The 10,919-nt window shown below is 44.3% G+C and overlaps 2 protein-coding genes across 5 annotated transcripts in view; one reads left to right on the top strand and one right to left on the bottom strand.

Annotated features, from left to right (window-relative positions):
• The window catches only part of LOC139543841 (bone morphogenetic protein receptor type-1B-like), a 114,030-nt gene extending 108,778 nt beyond the window's left edge, over nucleotides 1–5,252 (top strand). Inside the window, exons 13-14 of one of the 2 annotated variants that reach the window (XM_071350313.1) lie at nucleotides 3,373–3,503; nucleotides 3,616–5,252. In XM_071350313.1, the coding sequence (XP_071206414.1) occupies nucleotides 3,373–3,503; nucleotides 3,616–3,741 (257 nt within the window). In that variant the 3' untranslated portion in view covers nucleotides 3,742–5,252. The remainder of the gene's footprint in view (nucleotides 1–3,372; nucleotides 3,504–3,615) is intronic. The other variant, XM_071350314.1, reaches the window with a different exon arrangement.
• A 437-nt stretch (nucleotides 5,253–5,689) lies between these two features.
• Nucleotides 5,690–10,919, bottom strand: part of LOC139543840 (netrin receptor UNC5C-like) — a 191,202-nt gene continuing 185,972 nt past the window's right edge. For all 3 annotated transcript variants that reach the window (XM_071350310.1, XM_071350311.1, XM_071350312.1), the window contains 5 exons: nucleotides 10,649–10,882; nucleotides 9,984–10,133; nucleotides 9,736–9,900; nucleotides 8,896–9,074; nucleotides 5,690–8,559 (listed from right to left, as the gene is read on the bottom strand). In XM_071350310.1, the coding sequence (XP_071206411.1) occupies nucleotides 8,400–8,559; nucleotides 8,896–9,074; nucleotides 9,736–9,900; nucleotides 9,984–10,133; nucleotides 10,649–10,882 (888 nt within the window). In that variant the 3' untranslated portion in view covers nucleotides 5,690–8,399. The remainder of the gene's footprint in view (nucleotides 8,560–8,895; nucleotides 9,075–9,735; nucleotides 9,901–9,983; nucleotides 10,134–10,648; nucleotides 10,883–10,919) is intronic.

The raw sequence follows: 10,919 nt of genomic DNA, 5'->3' as shown, positions 1-10,919 counted from the left end.
CCGTTAGACCCGATGACGACCGTTAGACCCGATGACGACCGTTAGACCCGATGACGACCGTTAGACCCGATGACGACCGTTAGACCCGATGACGACCGATAGACCCGATGACGACCGATAGACCCGATGACGACCGATAGACCCGATGACGACCGTTAGACCCGATGACGACCGTTAGACCCGATGACGACCGTTAGACCCGATGACGACCGTTAGACCCGATGACGACCGTTAGACCCGATGACGACCGTTAGACCCGATGACGACCGTTAGACCCGATGACGACCGATAGACCCGATGACGACCGATAGACCCGATGACGACCGTTAGACCCGATGACGACCGTTAGACCCGATGACGACCGTTAGACCCGATGACGACCGTTAGACCCGATGACGACCGTTAGACCCGATGACGACCGTTAGACCCGATGACGACCGTTAGACCCGATGACGACCGATAGACCCGATGACGTGTTTCTGCGCATGAGCTTAGCTAGCCAGCGTCGCCATGAGATCGCCTACAAGTGTGATCAGGAATTTCTATTGGAGAAGCAGTGTCCGCCTATCGTCATAGTGTCTTTGGTAGTACCTGTCTTGACTGCATCAAACCGAGAGAAGTTAGTTAGCTAAGCTAGCTAGGTAGGCTAATTGAGGCTGCATGCGTTTTCCCCCTGTCCGACAGTTACAGATAACAACAACTCCATTCAGAATATGAAGTAGCAGCCGTTGGCTCTTGGTTGTTGTAGCATATCCTTCCCCTTTTAACTTTTAATTGCGTCATTTTAATTCCGTCTTCCATTGATTAGATATCTCCTAGCGTGTGTGCAACACACGGCTAAAAGGATCATTTGAAGTGCGGCAATTAAGATTTTAATTTTGATTACAACATGCGCATAGGATCTAGTTGTTTTAACGGAATGGCCTGAAATGTTTTTTTTCTACTCGTATTCATTTGGGTTCACAGTTTGGACCGAACCCAGGTTAAAATTAAGGCAGTTTATACAATTTGAGAACATTACAATACATTCACAGATTTCACAACACACTGTGTTTCCTCAGGCCCCTATTCCACCACTACCACATATCTACAGTACTAAGTGTGTGTGTGTGTGTGTGTGTGTGTGTGTGTGTGTGTGTGTGTGTGTGTGTGTGTGTGTGTGTGTGTGTGTGTGTGTGTGTGTGTGTGTGTGTGTGTGTGTGTGTGTGTGTGTGTGTGTGTGTGTGTGTGTGTGTGTGTGAATGTTTGTGTTTCTTCACAGTCCCCGCTGTTCTATTGTGTTTTTTAAATTCTATTGTGTTTTTTCTAATTTTACTGCTTGCGTCAGTTACTTGATGTGGAATAGAGTTCCATGTAGTCATGGCTCTATGTAGTACTGTGTGCCTCCCATAGTCTGTTCTGGACTTGGACTGTGAAGAGACCTCTTGTGGCATGTCTTGTGGGCTATGCAAGGGTGTCCGAGCTGTGTGCCAGTAGTTTAGACAGACAGCTCAGTGCATTCAACATGTCAATACCTCTCATAAATAAAAGGAGTGATGAAGTCAATCTCTCCTTCACTTTCAGCCAGGAGAGATTGACATGCATATTATTAATATTAGCTCTCTGTGTACATCCAAGGGCCAGCCGTGCTGCCCTGTTCTGAAAGTCCTTTTTGGTGGCACCTGACACAGTAGTCAAGGTGCGACAAAACTAGGGCCTGTAGGACCTGCCTTGTTGATAGTGTTGTTAAGAGCATCGCTTTATTATAGACAGACTTCTCCCCATCTTAGCTACTACTGCATCAATATGTTTTGACCAGGACAGGTTACAATCTAGTGTTACTCCAAGCAATTAAGTCATCTCAACTTTCTCAATTTCCGCATTATTTATTACAAGATTTAGTTGAGGTTTAGGGTTTAGTGAATGTTTTGTTCCAAATACAGTGCTTTTAGTTTTAGAAATATTTAGGGCTAACTTATTCCTTGCCACCCACTATGAAACTAACTGCAGCTCTTTGTTGAGTGTTGTAGTAGCTGACGTGTATATCGTTTAGTCATCCGCATATATAGAAACTCTGGCTTTACTCAAAGTCAGTGGCATGTCGTTAGTAAAAATTGAAAAAAGCAAGGGGCCTAAACAGCTACCCTCGGGAATTTCTGATTCTTACTGGATTCTATTTGATAGGCATCCATTAAAGAACACCCTCTGTGTTCTGTTAGACAAGTAACTCTTTATCCACATTATAACAGGGGGTGTAAAGCCATAACACATATGCTTTTCCAGCAGCAGACTATGATCAATAATGTCAAATGCTACACTGAAGTCTAACAAGACAGCCCCCACAATCTTTTGATCATCAATTTCTCTCAGCCAATCATCAGTCATTTGTGTATGTGCTGTGCTTGTTGAGTGTCCTTCCCTATAAACATGCTGAAATTCTGCTGTCAATTTGTTTACTTTAAATAGCATTGTATCTGGTCAAACACAATTTATTCCAGAAGTTTACTAAGGGTTGGTAACAGGCTGATTGGTCTGCTATTTGAGCCAGTAAAGGGGGCTTTAATATTCTTGGGTAGAGGAATGACTTTTTTTATTTTTTTTTATTTAACCTTTATTTAACCAGGAAGGGCTCATTGAGATTTAAAATCTCTTTTTCAAGAGCGTCCTGGCCAAGATAGGCAGCACCAAGTCATTACAAAAAATTACAGACAGACAACATGAAAAACTACAAGTAATCTAGTAAAAACCATTCATGAATTCACAAGAGTATAACAATATCAAAAACAGCAAATTAAAAACATTGACAGGTCAGGGAATCAGCCTCAAAATCCTTCATCAGTGATTTAAAAACACCAATCGGGACAAGTTCTTCCAGTTTAAAATTATTTTGTAAGGTGTTCCAAGACGATGGCGCAGAGTACATAAAAGACCTTTTACCAAATTCAGTTCGGACATTTGGAACAGTTAGCAGGATAAAGTCCAGTGAACGAAGAGAGTACTTTAGCTTCCCTCCAGGCTTGAGGGCACACGCTCTCTAGTAGGCTTAAATTGAAGATGTGGCAAATAGGAGTGGCAATATCGTCTGCTATTATCCTCAGTAATTTGCCATCTAGACTGTCAGACCCTGGTGGCTTGTCATTGTTGATAGACAACAATAATTTTTTCACCTCTTCCACACTGACTTTACAGAATTCAAAAGTACAATTCTTGTCTTTCATAATTTGGTCCGATATACTTGTATGTGTAGTGTCAGCGTTTGTTGCTGGCATGTCATCCCTGAGTTTGCTTATCTTGCCAATGAAAAAGTCATTAAAGTAGTTTGCAATATCAGTGGGCTTTGTGATGAATGTCAAGATCTAACATCTCTCTCTCCATGTGCCTCATGTCCTGTAGGCATCGTAGAGGAGTACCAGCTGCCCTACCATGACCTGGTGTCCTCTGACCCCTCCTATGAAGACATGAGGGAGGTGGTGTGCATCAAGAGACAGAGACCCTCCTTCGCCAACCGCTGGAGCAGTGATGAGGTAAGGAAAAATCTTTGTGATTCTGTTATATGCTTGACCTCAGTATACTCATACACATGCTACTGTGTTTGATGAGTGTATGTTCATTTCTGACCTTGGTATGTGTGTTCAGTGTCTCAGACAGATGGGGAAGCTGATGACGGAGTGCTGGGCCCACAACCCTGCATCTCGCCTCACTGCTCTGAGAGTGAAGAAGACCCTGGCCAAGATGTCTGAGTCTCAGGACATCAAACTGTGACACGCTGCTGCTCCTCCTGCCGCCACCTAGAGACACACATCCCCTAGAGACATGTCCTTGGCCTAGGGCCACTCTGCCAGGCCCACGGGAGGAGGGCAAGGCAGGAGATAGAGAGATTGAAAGAGAGAAAGAATGAGAGAGAGAGGGAAAGAGCGAGTGAGAGGGAAAGAGTGGGTTTTCCCAGGTTCAGGGTCTGCTCTCTTCTTGCCCGTGCCACTGCCAAGACAGAGAGAGTCCCAGTGGGCAGTTTCTGTTCTGGGCCAGTCTGGTCTGAGCCGGTCTGGTCTGGTCTGGCATTGCTTTCTGTGAAAGCGGAGTGGCTGTGTGAGTGAGGGGAAAACACAAGGACAGACAGTGCCCTCTGCAGGAGAGGAGGAGTCACTCCGTCCCACGTGGCCAAGAGAGGGACGAGAAAGAGGAGTTCCTGCTCTGCCCATCTAAAGCCATATAACAGTATTGTTTTGTTTTCGCGGTAACATTTTAATTCAACGAGCCACAGTAACCCCTTCAAAACCCGTCATAACAATGTCAGAATGTTCATGAAGCTTAATGCCATGTTTACGACATTGTTATCTAGGGTTATGATGGCTAGTTCAAATAAAGACTTAGTTTTTTTCCCCATTGTGCTGTAGCAACTGGCCCTATTTGTTTATCTTCAAACCCAAAGTTTTGCAACGGTAAAGAAATCTCTGCATACTGTTGGAAGGGATGTCGATCACTCAGTAATTCTTGCAGCATCACTGCCCTAGAAACCCAGGTATTTGGTTCTATTCGTACAGGAAAACACATTGCTTCAATATTGACTTGGGGCCATTTGGCTATCCAAAGGAGTCATTCTTAATCCCCTGAAATGTCTCTTTATCAAGGACTAACGATAGGAGAAAAGGATCATCGGTATGTTATGATTCTGATGAAGCTGATGGTTAATTAAAAAGCATGGGAGTGATGTTACTGGGCAATTCCATGGTAACAGAGCGATGCTGAGAATCAGATTTTTTTACTTTCAAATGCATGTCAAACAAAAACCGATGATTGCAAAGTTAAACAAACCATACAACAAAAGGACACATTTTAACAACTTCCACTTAAAATGTAACAAAAACACATTAACTTGAAGAACAGTGCAGATGCTAAATTTGGTAACTGTGTGTTTCTTGTTTGACATACATTTTAAAGTGAAAACTCTTGAGTTACTTCACGTGGAATTGCCCTAATCAGGCTAGCTGAGTCATGCTAATAAGATGGACTCACTCATGGTTGTCTTGCTACTATAATATTCTCGTTTTCTCCCCCTCACAGAATTTAATTGTAAATAACAATGTTGCAATGTATTGATAATGATGGACTTAATAATAATGTTAAATATGTTTAGGTTGTTTGCCTTTGACTTGTGTACAGAATAACTCGCTGAGTGTCCACTATGGCGTGTGCCTTATTTAATCTGTATATATGTGTATAAGAGAGTGTGTGGACCAGGGGAACATTCCCTAATAAAATGCTGTCAGGCTCCATATCGTCTCTCTTTTAGATTATTTGAATTTCTCTCTCTCACGCACGAACACACACATACACAGGAAAACTGCAGAAAAATCCTACAGGAATCCTATAGGAAATCCTACACCTTATGAATCCAAAGAGAAAAGCAGGATAAATAGATTCAAGTAAGATAAACCAACATGTGGGTTATGGGACATGAAGCTAGGGTTAAGGTTGTGGTAGCTAGTGTTAGGGCTCTATTCAATCCGTATCGAAGTTCAGAGTTACAGCCTAATTGAAATCCAAAGGCAATGTTCCCGCGTTAGTGGAGACTGCATTCATGGTAACCGCTGCATGTCCTCTCAATCGGAAATGACCTTCCCATTTCTATCACACAATCTGTAATGCTTCAGGAATGCAGATGGAACGGAGAAAGCCACCAGGAAGTGGACAAGAAGAGTCGGATTCTGCATTCAGTGTTGCATATAAATATAATTTATTATTAGTTTTAAAAATTCTTTCTTACACTTTGTACAGGAACTTAACAGAGGAAATGCAAGCATTTGCAAGTAACATGATGAATGCCAGAACAGAATTGGCCACATTCTCACTATACATACAATATTACCCATGAAGCCTCAGGAGAACGATGGAATGCAACTTTTCAGTACGTACATTTTTTTAATAAAGGATGCAAAGTTTGCATAGACGGCTTTAGGAAAATGCTCACACAACTGTCAATATTTTTTGGGGAACCAAAACTAATCAAACGACTATTGTCAGCGTTGCTTCTTTTCAAGGAATGTTGGGTCGACAGTTATCTTCAATTATTATACACATACAAATATGCTATCATATAATACAAATATGCTATCATAAAATCCTTATACTTAATGCTTTCCCATTTGCAAGATAAATAATTCGATAATCTGTCAAAGTTCACATGATTTCACCTATTTCCATTCCCCCCACTGAAAGTCAACAGTAACTGTTAGGGGTACACTGAGTATACAAAACATTAAGAACCTGCTCTTTCCAAGACAGAGACTGACCAGGTGCATCCAGGTGAAAGCTATGATCCCTTATTGATGTCACTTGTTAAATCAATCAATCAAATGTATTTATAAAGCCCTTTTTACATCAGCCGATGTCACAAAGTGCTATACAGAAACCCAGCCTAAAACTCCAAACAGCAAGCATTGCAGATGTAGAAGCACGGTGGCTAGGAAAAACTCCCTAGAAAGGCCGGAACCTAGGAAGAAACCTAGAGAGGAACCAGGCTCTGAAGGGTGTAAATCCACTTCAATCAGTGTAGATGAAAGGGAGGAGACATGTGAAAGAAGGATTTTTAAGCCTTGAGACAACTGGGACATATATTGTGTATTTGTGCCATTCAGAGGGTGAATGGGCAAGACAAAATATGTAAGTGCCTTTGAACAGGGTATGGTAGTAGGAGCTAGGCGTACCGTTTTGTGTCAAGAACTGCAACGCTGCTGGGTTTTTCATGCTAAACCGTTTCCCGTGTGTACCAAGAATGGTCCACCACCCAAAGGACATCCAGTCAATTGGGCCAGCATCCCTGTGGAACGCTTTCGACACCTTGTAGAGTCCATGCCCCGACGAATTGAGGCTGTACTGAGGGCAAAAAGGGGGTGTAACTCAATATTAGGAAGGTGTTCCTAATGTTTGTTATACTCAGTGTATGTTGTCATTTTAGTAATCTGCTCATGTGAAACAATCAGATTACAAGTATTCAGACTTCATGAAAGAGAACATTAGCGTGGAATTTTACATCAATATCAATTATTTGGTAAAAGGCAATCGTATCAGGCTGCATCAGTCCTAACAGAATATACCGTCTGTCTATCAACAAACGACACATCTTCCACCTTGGAAGACAGACTCCCATCTCTTCCTCTACCCTGGTTCTGTCTCATTTGGACAAGGTCATCATCAGTGGACCATACACGATGAGAGCAGATTGCGATGTTCCACTATGCCAGAGATCTGTATATAATGGCGAGATGCTCATGTCTCCACCCTAACAATGGGAGTCGTTGTCCCAAAGGCGGGAATTTAGGCGGTGTGCTTACCGCTGTATTCCCGTGTGGACAGATTTTGACAGGAGTGGACCCTCTCGCTTCCTCTCTGACTTTGCTGACTGGCATGCTGTGAGTGAGAGATGACTTGACTGACTGACCTCTCATTGACCTCTCAGACAGTTCCTTGTATCAGCATCATGGGTTTCATGGCCTAACAAGCAAACCCTTGCTAGCGCAATATAAACCCAAATATAATCATTTCAAACTAAATATGCAAATTGTAAATAATTGCAGAATAAAACGTAACAAAAAATTATTGTAAAACAATGTAATAATACACAACATGAATGATAACAGCTAATATTAATAATGACAGTCTTACACTGTAAAAGGTTACAGTTTTCAATGTTTTGTTTATGTACAGGTTGCGCTATTGTCTTTGTATCAGTGACTGTACAGTAGGTGTCATTACTAAGAGAATCCACTAGGTAGCACTATGGCACAATGAAAACAAAGAACTGTGCAACGAAAGCAGGGGAAAAGAACACACTGGAAAACTCAATATCAGGCTGCATAAAATACAAAAGGAGAGATATTTGTGTATAAATGGATGTGTTATTAAATACAGACCTATATAGTCACTGAAACAAGTTCTTTCATCAGAAATATTGACGAGTCATTCAACATTAATGTTGTTTACAGGGGTTACCATGGGGAGCCATGGGGACAGGTGGAGTGGGAGGGCCTTCCCCGCCCCGCCCCACCCCTTCCTTCCCATGGTCCTATGCTCTGAGCCAGTCTGTCACCACATCCACTATATGGACAGCACTATCAAGCGTTTCCTAGGAAACTGTATCACGGTAAAGGAAACTGTACCAGGGAGAGAACAAACAGAGCTGACTAACTTTCTCTTTCCTTTGTCAAAGTGTTACTTCCAATATACTGTAAGTGGAGCATGGCTATGATAAGTATGTGCGTGTGTGTGTGTCACTATGTCTGTGTGTTCCCTGATTTAAAAAATGTCGGCCTCTGCCTGTCCTGCATGTCAGCTAACAGATTGCCGCTCTTACTCTCTCTCCTTCTCTCCCTGATTCATCTCTCACTCCTCCCTGGAATTTCCTGTTCTTTGACGGACAGGTGTCAGTGGTCCGTTGCCATGGGCATGAGGTTCTCATGGCGACCCATCTCCTCCAGCACGGCAGCTAGGCGGCTAAGGTTCCCGTCGGGGAAGTGTTGTGCCTCCCACAGGTCTAAAATCACCCCGGTAGGACTGGACTTAGTGGCAAAGTAGTTCAGATACCTGATGGGGGGAGGGGGAGAGAGCGAGAGAAAGAGAGAGAGAGAGCGAGAGAAAGAGAAAGAGAGAGAGAGAGAGAGAGAGAGAGAGAGAGAGAGAGAGAGAGAGAGAGAGAGACAGAGACAGAGACACAGACACAGACACAGACACAGACACAGAGAGAGAGAGAGTGAGAGAGAGAGAGAGAGAGAGAGAGAGAGAGAGAGAGAGAGAGAGAGAGAGGGGGGGGGGGGGAGAGAGAAGAAAAGAGATGCCCAAGCTTCAGTAACACTGGACAGTACCACACGCACGCACCCACACGCACACACGCACACACAGATCATCCAGTCCCATCACTACCTGTCCAGGTTCAGTTTGTGTGCCAGCATCCTCCAGTCGTTGCCTCTGGTCTGTGGTGCGTCCAGGCTGCCACAGAGCTTCTGTCTGATGGAGAGGGGGATGCGGAAGGCATTGGGCCCCACCAGGGTTGTGATGTTACTGGCCGGGTCCAGCAGAGACGTGTCGATGCTCTGGGTGTCCTGCAGATGCAAGAGAGAGACTGATGTCAGTACAGGGTTCAACTATTTGAATTGACTGAAATGATTCTTTGGGAGCTGATTGTTAGAGTTAGGGTTCCAAATCTAGTTCTCATTTGAATTGGTGCCTTCATAAAACTGTCTAGCCAGCTGCTAGCCTCTCGTCAGATAGAAATCCCCAGACAGACAGAGACGAGTGTCTACAGTACTAAGGCCAGGGCCAGGGCAAGTTACACAAAGCACACTATCCAATGTTCCCTGTCCCATCTCTGCTCCAATATTCTCCTACTCCACCATTCTCTTTGTGATTATTCCCTTAGAGCTGTGCTCTGTATGGAGCTATGAAATATAAAACCAGTAATGCTTGTAACTCATAACAGACAAGCTCTCAACGAGAGGGCTGTCTGTGCAGCAGGCTCAAGGCTCACTGTCTGAGTAAATTAGTTCACTGACAGAAGGCTAAACTCAATACCCAGGAGGGACAAAGACATGGAAAAAGACAGGGATGTACGATATAACAGCAGCCTCAATTCAAGTTAGCAGTAAGTCCGACTAAATCAAGTTAGTCTGATCTGTCTGAGCATGTATGCATGATTCAGCATGTAAATGTTTATTAGTACACTATACGTATGTACTCTATCTGGACACTCTAATATCTCCTTACCTCTGAGAGGGTGGTGTCCAGCTGGAAGATCTGTCCTTCACCCTCCACCTGTCGGACACACAGTTTACAGACCAGGTCTACGGTGCTGGGACAGAACCTCTCCAGGGTGAAGGTACAGTGGAGGTTCCTCTGGGACCCAGACCACACCTGCTGGAACGACAACTCCTGGGGAGAGAGGGGGTGGGGGGGGTTAATACTGGCACCAAGGGTGCTTGTGTGTCTTTACATTCCGTGTTTGCTGTGTGTACCTGGTACTTGGCTAGTAGCTTGCTCTTCCACAGTGTGTGTGGGACATCGTGGATGGACAGTCGCAGGTTGTGGGTGCTGTCCTTGAAGTTCAGGGTCTTTGGTTCGTCCAGCAGTTTCCCTCCCATCTGCTTCTCCATCTGTAGGACCTCCTATAATAACACAGAGACACACAGGGTTAAGACATGAGACAACCACTCTATCCACGCTGTTTGAAGCAGAAAATTATGGGATATAATCCATCTAGAAACATTCACAACCTTTGACATTCACTTCTACATTCAACATGATCATTCCCAATTCTCATTACCCTGCATCCCAAACTAAATACCCAGGTCCTATTCTCCTCCCAAAAGTAATAATGACACCTTATCTTTCTTCAGTGTAGGCGGATAGAGGTATTCTAATGTGTTGTGATGGGGGGAGGACATATTTGTGAGGGCACGGCATCATTTCTCTGGGAGCAGCTTGATGATGGAGATTATATTCAAATGCATGTGCTCATCTCCCCTTATAACACATCTGCTGGCTACTCCTATACACGCACACGCACGCACACGCACACACACACGCCCTCCCCCCGCCACACATACAAGCCCTTCCCCCACCACAACGCACACGCATGCAGATAGCCCCCCCCCACACACACACACACAATTGTTCTTACTTTGAGTGAGTCCTGTGTGTCGTCCAGGCAGTATACTCTAATGTGGTACTCCAGAGCAGGGCAAGTGACGGGGCCGAAGATGGCCAACTTGAGCCGCTTGGTGGTGGCCGCGCTGCAGGACTGGCCCACCAGGCAGTAGGTCCCTAGGGTCTCTGTCAGGATGTGACACGCCTCCTCATCCATCTGGATGTAACAGGGAGTGGTGAAGTTCTCCTCTCCTACCACCACTACCTCCTAGAGAGAGAGAGAAAGAGAGGGAGTGGGAGGGTGA

This window comes from Salvelinus alpinus, chromosome 18, assembly GCF_045679555.1.
Source record: "Salvelinus alpinus chromosome 18, SLU_Salpinus.1, whole genome shotgun sequence".
NCBI lineage: Eukaryota > Metazoa > Chordata > Actinopteri > Salmoniformes > Salmonidae > Salvelinus > Salvelinus alpinus.
The sequence above is the reverse complement of the archived record's forward strand: the minus strand, read 5'-3'. Positions and strand labels throughout refer to the sequence as shown.